Source organism: Aethalodelphis obliquidens, unplaced genomic scaffold, assembly GCF_003676395.1.
Source record: "Aethalodelphis obliquidens isolate GAN/ISIS:26980383/991018 unplaced genomic scaffold, ASM367639v1 scaffold38, whole genome shotgun sequence".
NCBI lineage: Eukaryota > Metazoa > Chordata > Mammalia > Artiodactyla > Delphinidae > Aethalodelphis > Aethalodelphis obliquidens.
Window position 1 is genome coordinate 13,972,536 of NW_020837982.1, and position 10,132 is coordinate 13,982,667.

The 10,132-nt window shown below is 43.8% G+C and overlaps 2 protein-coding genes across 5 annotated transcripts in view; one reads left to right on the forward strand and one right to left on the reverse strand.

Annotated features, from left to right (window-relative positions):
- The window catches only part of DNAH9 (dynein axonemal heavy chain 9), a 299,454-nt gene extending 295,236 nt beyond the window's left edge, over positions 1–4,218 (forward strand). The window contains exon 69 of the mRNA XM_027131074.1: positions 3,743–4,218. Within this exon, the coding sequence (XP_026986875.1) occupies positions 3,743–3,970 (228 nt within the window). The 3' untranslated portion in view covers positions 3,971–4,218. The remainder of the gene's footprint in view (positions 1–3,742) is intronic.
- Positions 4,219–6,761: 2,543 nt separating this feature from the next.
- ZNF18 (zinc finger protein 18) overlaps positions 6,762–10,132 on the reverse strand; it is a 20,121-nt gene continuing 16,750 nt past the window's right edge. For all 4 annotated transcript variants that reach the window (XM_027131076.1, XM_027131075.1, XM_027131077.1 and 1 more), the window contains one exon: positions 6,762–7,663. In XM_027131076.1, coding sequence (XP_026986877.1) covers positions 6,897–7,663 — 767 coding nt within the window. In that variant the 3' untranslated portion in view covers positions 6,762–6,896. The remainder of the gene's footprint in view (positions 7,664–10,132) is intronic.

Genomic DNA, 10,132 nt, shown 5'->3' on the forward strand with positions numbered 1-10,132 from the left:
GAGTGAAGAGTCTTAACCACTGGACCACCAGGGAAGTCCCTACTCAACTGTTAAATGGGAAAACAGAGTTGCTGTGATGATTAAACGAATTAATATGCAAGACACTTAGAACAGTACCTGGTACATAGGGAGTGCTCAAAACTTGTTGTGTGACCTGGGGGTATCATTTCACCTCCCTGGTCCACTTTCCTCATTCATGAGCTCTTGGAGGGCAGGAATCCCTCCTACTTTTTATACTGCTACGTGTTAGCAAAGGGGTGCCAGTGATATCATTTAAAGTGACACTTTGAATGGATTCCTCACTGCAGGCTAGTACAAATTTGAGTCAGCATAAGATCAGAAAAGATGTTTTGTCTCCGATAGGAAACTAGCAAACAAGCACAGGTGGCTGGGATAAATGACATGAACAAGGATGGATAACTCTAGGACAAGTTTACATTTGTTATACACATGATCTGGAAGGACTACTTAGTCAAATATCCCATTTGGCAATATTTGCACTAAACTATTCCTAACAGTCAATACAAAGGAACGTGGGAAAACTATTAGAAGGTCTAGAAGATCCTACAAGTCCACATCAATATGCATAGAGAGCTGTACTAAGTTGAAGAGTGTCCCCTCAAAATTCATGTCCACCCAGAACCTCAAAATGTGACCTATTTGGAAAGGGGTCTTTACAAATGTAATTAGTGAAGATGAGGTCACACTAGAATAGAGTAGGCACTGAACCCAACGATCGGTGTCTTTATAAGAGGAGAATGCTCTGTGAAGACGGAGGCAGAGACTGGAGGGGTGCATCTACAGGCCGAGGGAGGCCAAGGGCTGCAGCAACCACCAGACACTAGGGGAAAGGCATGGGACAGGTTCTGCCTCAGAGCCTCCAGAAGGAACCAACCCTACCTACACTTGAAGACTTCTGGCCTGCAGGACTGTGAAAGAATACATTTCTGTTGTTTTGAGCCACTGTCTTTGTGATAATTTTGTTACGGCAGCCCTAGGAAACCAGTCAAGGGCCAACAGAAAGGACGGTAAAGTGGGGCAGTGTTCAAGCAGCCTGAACGTTGAGAAGGAAGCCTACTTCTCTCTCTCCACCTGAACATTTGCACAAGTCTGGCAGTGGAGATCACATGTGGACTGTGTTAGGTGTAGGGTAGCCGGAGCTAGGATACTAAAGATGCCAAAATGAGAGAAGTGCAGGAAAGATAAGTAGGGGGGAAGCTCAGAAGGAGGAGCACTGGCACTGGGGGGACAAAAGGATATTGATTCCAAACAACTGCCTCCCATTTGTTCATTACCTTGTTTCCAAATAATAAAAACAAACAAAAAAATACCACCCGCCCACCAAGAACTCTTGTTCTCAGAGTCTATATCCCAGAAAGCATTCAGCAAAAAGGGACGGGTGGGCTTCCCTGGTGGCGCAGTGGTTGAGAATCTGCCTGCCAGTGCAGGGGACACGGGTTCGAGCCCTGGTCTGGGAAGATCCCACATGCCATGGAGCAACTGGGCCTGTGAGCCACAATTACTGAGCCTGCGCGTCTGGAACCTGTGCTCCGCAACAAGAGAGGCCGCGATAGTGAGAGGCCCACGCACCGCCATGAAGAGTGGCCCCTGCTTGCCGCAACTAGAGAAAGCCCTCGCACAGAAACGAAGACACAACACAGTCAAAAATAAATAAATAAATAAATAAATAAATAAAAGATTACTATTAAAAAAAAAGAAAAGGCAAGGGTAAGGATGTCCAAAATTCCTCTCCTCCATAAAACAAGAACATTGGCAGAAAAAAAAAATATATATATATATACACACATGTATATAAAGATATATATAATAAGATATAATATATATCATATATATAAGATAATAGTATAATAAGGTATATATCAAAATCATATATAATAATTTTATACATACATATATATATATATATATATATATATATATATATATATATACCAGAATCAAACTTGTCAGAACTCCGGAAATTAACCAAAGGCTTTTGGCAACCAGAGCAGTGTTTGTTGAAGAAAAATGACTGAAAAAAGAGCAAGCATTAAATGCAAATGGATTAAACACTACAATTAAAAGGCAGAGATTGGCAGAATGGATTAACTTTTTAAAAACCTGATCCAACTACATGCTGTGTATAAGAGACACACTTTAGATTTAAAGACACAAATAGGTTGAAAGTAAACAGATGGAAAAGACATGCCATGAAAACAGTAACCAAAGAGAGTTGGGGGACTATGCTAATAGTAGACAAAATAGACTTAAAATTGTTATTAGAGAAAAGACAGAAGAGAGAGGAATTGTAGAGACCAAAAAAAGGCATTTTACAGTGATAAAAGGTCCATCCATCAAGAAGATATAACAATGACAAATATATGTGCATCTAACAAAAGAGACCCCAAAATAAAGGAGATGAAAACTGTCAGAACTGAAGGGAGAAAGACAACTCAACCATAATAACTGACGACATTAACACCCCGCTACTAATGGTGACAGCTAATGGTTATAGAGTTTCTTTCTGGGGTGATAAAAATATTCTGGAATTTAGATAGTGGTGATGACTGTACAAGTTTATAAATATACTAAAAACCAGTGAAATGTACATTTTAAAAGAGTTGGTTTTATGGTATATGGAAAAAGAAAGGTTCTACCCCTGCTGCCACTCCCTACTATAAACAGTCAGTTGTGGGGGACAAGGGGTCCTCACTGTTTACCTTAGTTCTGTTACTTACTATGCCTCATGTCAGCCTCTACCAGAACTGAAGAGGCACATCCTTCCCGTTAAATACATTTCATGGGAATTAAAACAAATTCTGTCCAAGCATAAGGGGCTCAGAATCACCTAGGCACAGGCAAGGAATCCATAAGTCACTCTGGATCATCATTTCCCAAAGTATGTTCAGAAAACCCTAGTGCCACGAGAAATGAATAGGTTGCAAGAAAAGGGTCCTGTGGTCAAATAAGTTTGGGAAAGACTGGGATAAATAAAGTCAAACTGTTTTCTTTACTGCCAGGACTTCTTGTCTGCAGTGTGCTAGTGAGCACCGTAAAGCTTCAGGTCCAGGGCATGGTAAGCACCACTTCCCAAGCTTATTTCACCAAGGCACCTTTTTGTTCCTCAGAATATTTCTCAGGACTACTAGGAAAAACTTCCCCACACGGCACTATGGAGACATCTCAGAGAACCAGAGAGAGGCCCCAGCTGGAAAGCTACAGAACGGCCAGGTCCCTGTTACTTGAGTGAAGATAGAACACAGCTCCCTCTGCTCAAAAAGAGAAAATGCTCTAGAGGGTGGAGGACAGCACATAAGAAGCTGGAACAGGACATAACCAAAGCCTTAACATCTAAAGCGTTTGCCGGCAGGGACTGTGTCTTGCTCAGCTTTAAGTCCCTAGCACCTAGCATGACATCTGGCAGATAGCTGCATTCGGTATGCTTACGAAATGACAAAATAAAACTAAGAGAAATTCAAGCCCCAAAGAGATTAATGTGCATATGATAGGCAACAGCTTTCGGAACTCTGCTTCGAGAAGATATTCAGGCTGAAAAACACTGGGAATATGATGTCCACCCCTCCACGGCACCCCATCGTGGGTTGTCGAGAGAACTTAGTAAGGGGGTGGGCCCAGGGCAACCAGGTCTTCCCAGTCTCTCTCCCGGATCTCCCGACAGGAGCAGGCCTGGCTGGCTGAGCTTGGGGCCTGACCTGAGATGTTCTCATGTCCTTGTCCTCAGGCTGGGGTCATCACCGAGGGGAAGCTGAAGGAGCTGGCGCCCCCCATGCCTGTGTTGCTCCTCAAGGCCATCCCCGCAGATAAGCAGGATTGCCGCAGTACCTATCCCTGTCCTGTGTACAAGACTTGTCAGCGAGGACCCACCTACGTGTGGACTTTACACCTGAAGACGAAGGAGAAGCCTTCCAAGTGGGTTCTGGCCGGAGTAGCCTTGCTTCTCCAGGTGTAGCTCCTTGCAGACCCACCGAGGAGACAGAGCTGGGCTGGAGGCTGCCCAGAGGGACCAGTGGAGAGGGCGGACCACAGCCCTAGAGAAAGATGAGAAACCGAAAGCACTCACAGTTCTGAAGAATTCCTTTGGGGAACTCGGAGAGAAGGACCTAAAGTGAGGCAGAGCCAGAGGAGTGTGGACCTGGGAACTAGGGAGAAGAGTCTCGTAACACTGACCCTTTCCTAATAAAGCGATTTGTTCTTCAACTGTGTCTGGTCCAGGCTTTGAGCGTTGCAGAGTCATAAGTTATCATGAAGAGCCCAAGAGAAACGAGCCACAGGCACTTGAGCCCTGACGTCATTATACAGCCCTACACGCAGCGCCCTAGTTCCCAGCTAGTCCGGGGCCCAGCAGCACCGGCATTGCCCATGAATCAGAGTCTGCATTTTAACAAGCTCCCCAGGTGATTTGTATGCACTTTATGGTTTGAGGAATGTTACTGTGGATCAGGGGGCCACCAAACTTTTTATGTTAGGGGTCAGATAGTAAATATTTTAGGCTTCGCAGGGCATACTGCTTCTGTTGCCACTGCTCACCTCTACCACTGTAACCCTGAAGCAGCCATAGATGATACCTAAACGAATGGGTGTGGCCACGTTCTAATAAAACTTTACAAAAACAGGCAGTGGGCTAAATTTTGCTGATCACTGCTCTAGAGGATAAGGGAAGTATATATGCAATATTTATCCTTCATTAATCCACACAGCCATTTAACAAGTGTTTAACATATACTACTTGCCGAGGACAAAACTGCAAACAAGGTGGATTGTTTCCTTGTCTTTCTGTCATCCTTCAGATCATTTAAGAGGGGCCCAAGGAGAACTCTTTCACCTAAAGCTTTTTAACCTAAAAGTTTTCTAGATTTTCCTCTGTGGAACACATTTTCACTGGATGCCCAAAGAGGTCTACAGTTTTAATGAGCTGTAAAGAGCTCTATGGGGGGGCTTGTTGGTTAAGTCGTCTGGGGGTGGGGATTCACCACTCCTTCTAGGATCATTATTTCCACATATCCTTGGAGAGACTTATTTTTGGATTAATTACTATTTAGTACAGTGGTTCTTCATTTTGAGCAGGCATCAGAATCCCCTGGAGGACTTGTTAAAACAAAGATTGCTGGCCCCCACCATTCAGAGTCTGATTCAGTAAGTCTAGGAAATTGCCGATGCTCCAAGTCTGGGGACTGCACTTTGAGAACTCCTGATGCAAGACATAAAAACCCACCCTCCTACAAACCTCTGCTATGAGAACACAGAGTCTCATGCCAATTCCACCATGATTTTCCTGCTTTCTGCCTTGTGGTTCCCACATCCCCCAAAGAAGGGCCTTATTCCTCATCTTCATGCTGTAAGAGTTAACAAATTCCTCTGGAATCCAGGGATTCCAACCTAAGTGCTGTCTCTCCTCACATCAGCCAGCAATGTACTTCCCATTGTTTGCCAACAACTTGCAGTTTCTTGCCTACAGTTCATCTGTTCCCATGGAGATAGCTCTGTCCTCCTCCTCAGCATCACGCTTCCTGATCCTCACTGGGAACAGTACAGTGAGAGCAGGCAGAGGACGACCAAGATGGAAGGAAAGTGGTGTCGCGGTACGAGAGCAGGACACTCTGGGTCACGTCAGTTTTGGAGACAAGTGGTCAGGTTAGATATGTGTGTTAATAAACCTCTAGATACACTATAAATTGGATCAATACTATTGATTTCTTCCTAACATGTACAGACAAAATGAGAGAAGGAAGATTATTTTAGAGGCCAGGACACTTTGGCAAAAATGATGGATGGCCTAAGGGGGACGCCAGGAGAAAGAGGGGCAACTTGAGGCCCCAGAGCAAGTGGGAGGTGGGCACGGAAAGAGGACACCAGAGTGCCCTGCACTGGCCAAGCTCTCACCGGGGCACCAGGCTAGCAAGTTCCCATCACTGTTCTGCTGGCTGGTAAACTTGGTGGGTTTGTACGAGCTGATCTAGGAGCTCAACCACCACTTAGGGTCTGTGAGTTCCAGTCAGCACACAGTGGACGCTGCAGACACAGACAAGACAGGGAGTGACCACCAAGTTTATTGAAAACAAGGGAAGCTTGGAGTTAGCTTTGCACCTTTATGACAAAGACCACACTGAGCTAACTGGCCTCTACGCTCCCCCCTCTGGAACAGAAGACCTGCTCTAGGACCACAGTTCTAAAGGGCGGATGTGAGGTTCTTCCCAGCAGCAGCTGCGGCTAATCCAGTTAAACCCTTCCCAGAGACCACTCCTAAAATGGGACCTCCAAGTGACACATTTTCCCCAAGGGGTCCAAGAGAAGAGATGAGCTGAAAGGTGAAGACTTTTCTTCCTCCTGATGCAGAAGCAAGAAAGTCAACCTGCGTGAAATCCGATCCCGAGGCCAAGATATCCTCCGCGTCTAAAACCATGTCCCAGTCTCTCCTCTCCAATCCATGAAAAAATGAGACAACAGGGCTATTTTCTAAGAGATGCAATTTCTACGGATGGAGCCAAGTTTGTTTTTTATTTTTTTAAATAAATTTATTTATTTTTGGCCACATTGGGTCTTTGTTGCTGCACGCATGCTTTCTCTAGTTGTGGCGAGCGGGGGCTACTCTGCATTGTGGTGCACGAGCTTCTCATTGCGGTGGCTTCTCTTATTGCGGAGCACGGGCTCTAGGTGCACAGGCTTCAGTAGTTGTGGCACGCGGGCTCTAGAATGCAGGCTCAGTAGTTGTGGCGCACGGGCTTAGTTGCTCCGCGGCATGTGGAATCTTCCCAGACCAGGGCTTGAACCCGTGTCCTCTGCATTGGCAGGCGGATTGTTAACCACTGCGCAACCAGGGAAGCCCGCCAAGTATTTTTAAATGGACCAGGAGACAGACATGGGCTCACAGAGCTTGGCTATTGAAAGGGCTTCTTTCCCAAATGGGATCTTTGATGTTTGGCAAGGCTTGAGCTCCAGCTGAAACTTTTCCCACAGCGGGAGCACTTATACGGTTTCTCTCCTGTGTGAACCCTCTGATGCCTATTAAAGTTGGATCTCTGAATAAAACTCTTCTCACAGATGGGGCACTTATAGGGCTTCTCCCCCGTGTGGATTTTCTCGTGGTGGCGCAGCCCCGAGAAGTCGCTAAAGCCCTTCCCACACGTATCACACTTGCAGGGCTTCTCGCCTGTGTGGATTCGCTGATGCTTCACGAAGTTTGAACTCCGCAGAAAGGCTTTTTTGCAGGTGGGGCACTGAAAGTACGTCTCTCCAGTGTGAGTTCTTTGGTGAAAATCCAGCTGGGAATTCCGGTAGAAGGCTTTCCCACACTCCCTGCAGGTAGGGAGTCTCTGGGCCATGGGGGCTCTCGGCTGCCGTCGTGGGGAGGCCTCTCTCTTCCCCTCCAGCCATGGCATGGACGGCTCTCCGGGAAGAGGTGGCAGATGCTGACCCAGCTGTGTCCCGGAATTCCTCTCTCGGGGAGAGAGCTGCGCCCCTGTCCCCTCACCATGAAGGTTCTCCTGGGCCTCGGGGAGATTCTCTCCTTCTCCAAAGCATCTCGGCTCATCCTTGCTGAAGAGGCCACTCAAGGAAGTCTGAGGAGGCTCTCCTGAGGCTTGAGGGTCCTGGTCCCTGTAGTTCTCCAAGTTTAAGTTCTCTTTGTCATTCTCCTGTCTGTCCCCTGAGAGGAAAAAGAAGATATGGAGCAGCTCAATCAGTGGTCTGCTCTGCTTTGCAACTCATGTGTCAGAGAGAGGGTCATCACAAAACACTAATTCTTTTTACCAAGAGGGCATCGGTGAGTGAAGAAAAACACTGTCCAGCCTGAGCACCTGGCACTCACTTCACGTGTGTCCAGGCTGTGACTCAGCTCTGGAACCAAGGAGAACAACTGACAGCAGAGGATGGCTCCCAGAGGCCATAGTGGCCACCCCCACAAAGAAGCAGCAAGTTTCTTAAGCCCAGGAAAAACAAGTCTAGTATATGAGAGTACTACTCTAAAAACGTATTGGTTTTTATCTAATTATATATAAAAGATAAATATGATCACTAAAAACAATTTGAAAAGCATACACAAGAAAACCAAATCAACCTCAATTATACCACCCAGAGGCAACAACTATGAGTATACATTTCCTTCCAGTCTTATCTAATTTATACATATGTATGTATGTACATATGTATGTATGTGCTTTTTTCTGACACAACCGATATCATACTGTATAAACAGTTCTATTTCTGGCTTTGTAGCCTTTAAATTGTAGATGGTGGTACTTATCAATTCCACATGGATTCTCCCTTTCACAAGTCACCCCAAAATTCATGAAATGCAACCACGTGTCATTTTACTGTGGTTGTGATGCACAGTGAGACTGCTGTGTAAAAGCGAACCCCTCAGTCTGTGCTTGAATCCAGCATTCACTTGTGCTTCATTATGTCACGTAACAGTTAAAGTTTGTTTTTCTCATCATAACTTGGGTTTTTGCTTATTACTACTTAATGATGCATGTAGTAAAGATTTTTATTTTAGTGGTAGAATTTATCTTCAACTTTTATAAATTACTTTATTCCTGTAGATCTAAAGAAGCTGCTTGCCTTTCTCTTTCCTATATCAGTGTCTTTCAAATTATCAGCTAGAGACCGGAATCTGCTAGAGAACCAGACCTGAACTTGGTAATTCAGAGCCTTATAACATGTTCCTCTCAGATGACAAAGGTACTTTCTCTTTTCTTTAAAGAAGCCTTTATAAATATCATTTTAAAGAGCTGAATAATGGCCCACTGTGGAGACGTCATAATAAACACATAAGAGGAAACATAATTTATTTAAGAGTTCTCCTACTATGGGAATTAAGTTGTTTGTTATATTTTGCTACTATAAATAATATGTGATAAGCCTTTTTCTTCATAAATTCTGCCCACATTTCTGATCAATATCTTAAAGGAGGTTCCTCAAAGTAGAATTACTGTGTCAGTGGGCATGAATGGTATTAAGGCTGTTGAGACCTACTGGCAAATCGATTTCCGCAACGACTCTGCCATCCATCCTCGGGTCTGAGAGGCTGGGCAGAGAGGAGGCGAGTGTTCAATACCTGAGCACTGACTGTGTCTCAAGTATCTGCCATTAAGGCTGGTGAAAAATGGCTTCTCATTGGTATAAATTTTAATTCTTTGGTTATTAAAGTTTTTCACACTTATGAGTTATTTTTCATACTCCAAGACTGCTGTCCACTTTTTTTTTTACTGGGAAAGTCACTTTTTTTCTTATCAGCTTGCATTAACTCCTTCTATATTAAGAAAAATAATCACTTATCTGTCATGTTCGTGAAAAGAGTTTTTCACCATTTAGTTATTACTTTAATTTTGTTTGGGGTTATTTTTATGTATAGGAGTTGTAGTCTCTTTCTTTTTAAATACAGTCAAATCTATTAATCTTTTAATGATTCTTTTCCATTGCTTTTATACTTATAAAAAGCTTCCCCAGCTTGACATGAGTCAAACATTTACCCGTTTTCTTCTCTATTATTATTTTATTTTCATATTTTATGTCTTTTTCATCTGTTTCCAACTTATTTTGGTATATGACATACATAAAATTTAAGCTAATTCCTCTTCCCAGTCTTTTTCCTTATTTTGCTCATCCCGTGGATTTGTTCTGCTTCTTCCTTCATCACATATTAAAGTCCTTTATAGACCAGCCTCTGTTCCCAGGCTCTGTCTTCTGTTCCATTGGCCTGTGCATCTATTGTTATATCAGTATCCCACTGTGGTAATGAGTTTACCCTTTTAAAATGATATATTCTTAATATTTACAGACCCAACATTGATGAAACATTCTTCTTTCAAACCTTTTTACTGTTCTTGCAGTATTTTTCCTGATACCTACTTAAGAACCATTTTTCCAAACATAGTTGACCCTTGAACAACGAGGGGTTTGGGGCACCCACCCTGGTGCAGTCAACTTCCGAGTGTAACTTTATAGTCAGCCCTCAGCATCCAGGTTCTGCATCAGTGGATTCAACCAAATGCGGATCGTGTACAAATTTATTGAAAAACATCTGAGCATAAGTGTTCCTGCACAGTTCAAACCTTTGCTATACATGGGTCAACTGTATATATATATATATATATATATATATATATATATATAT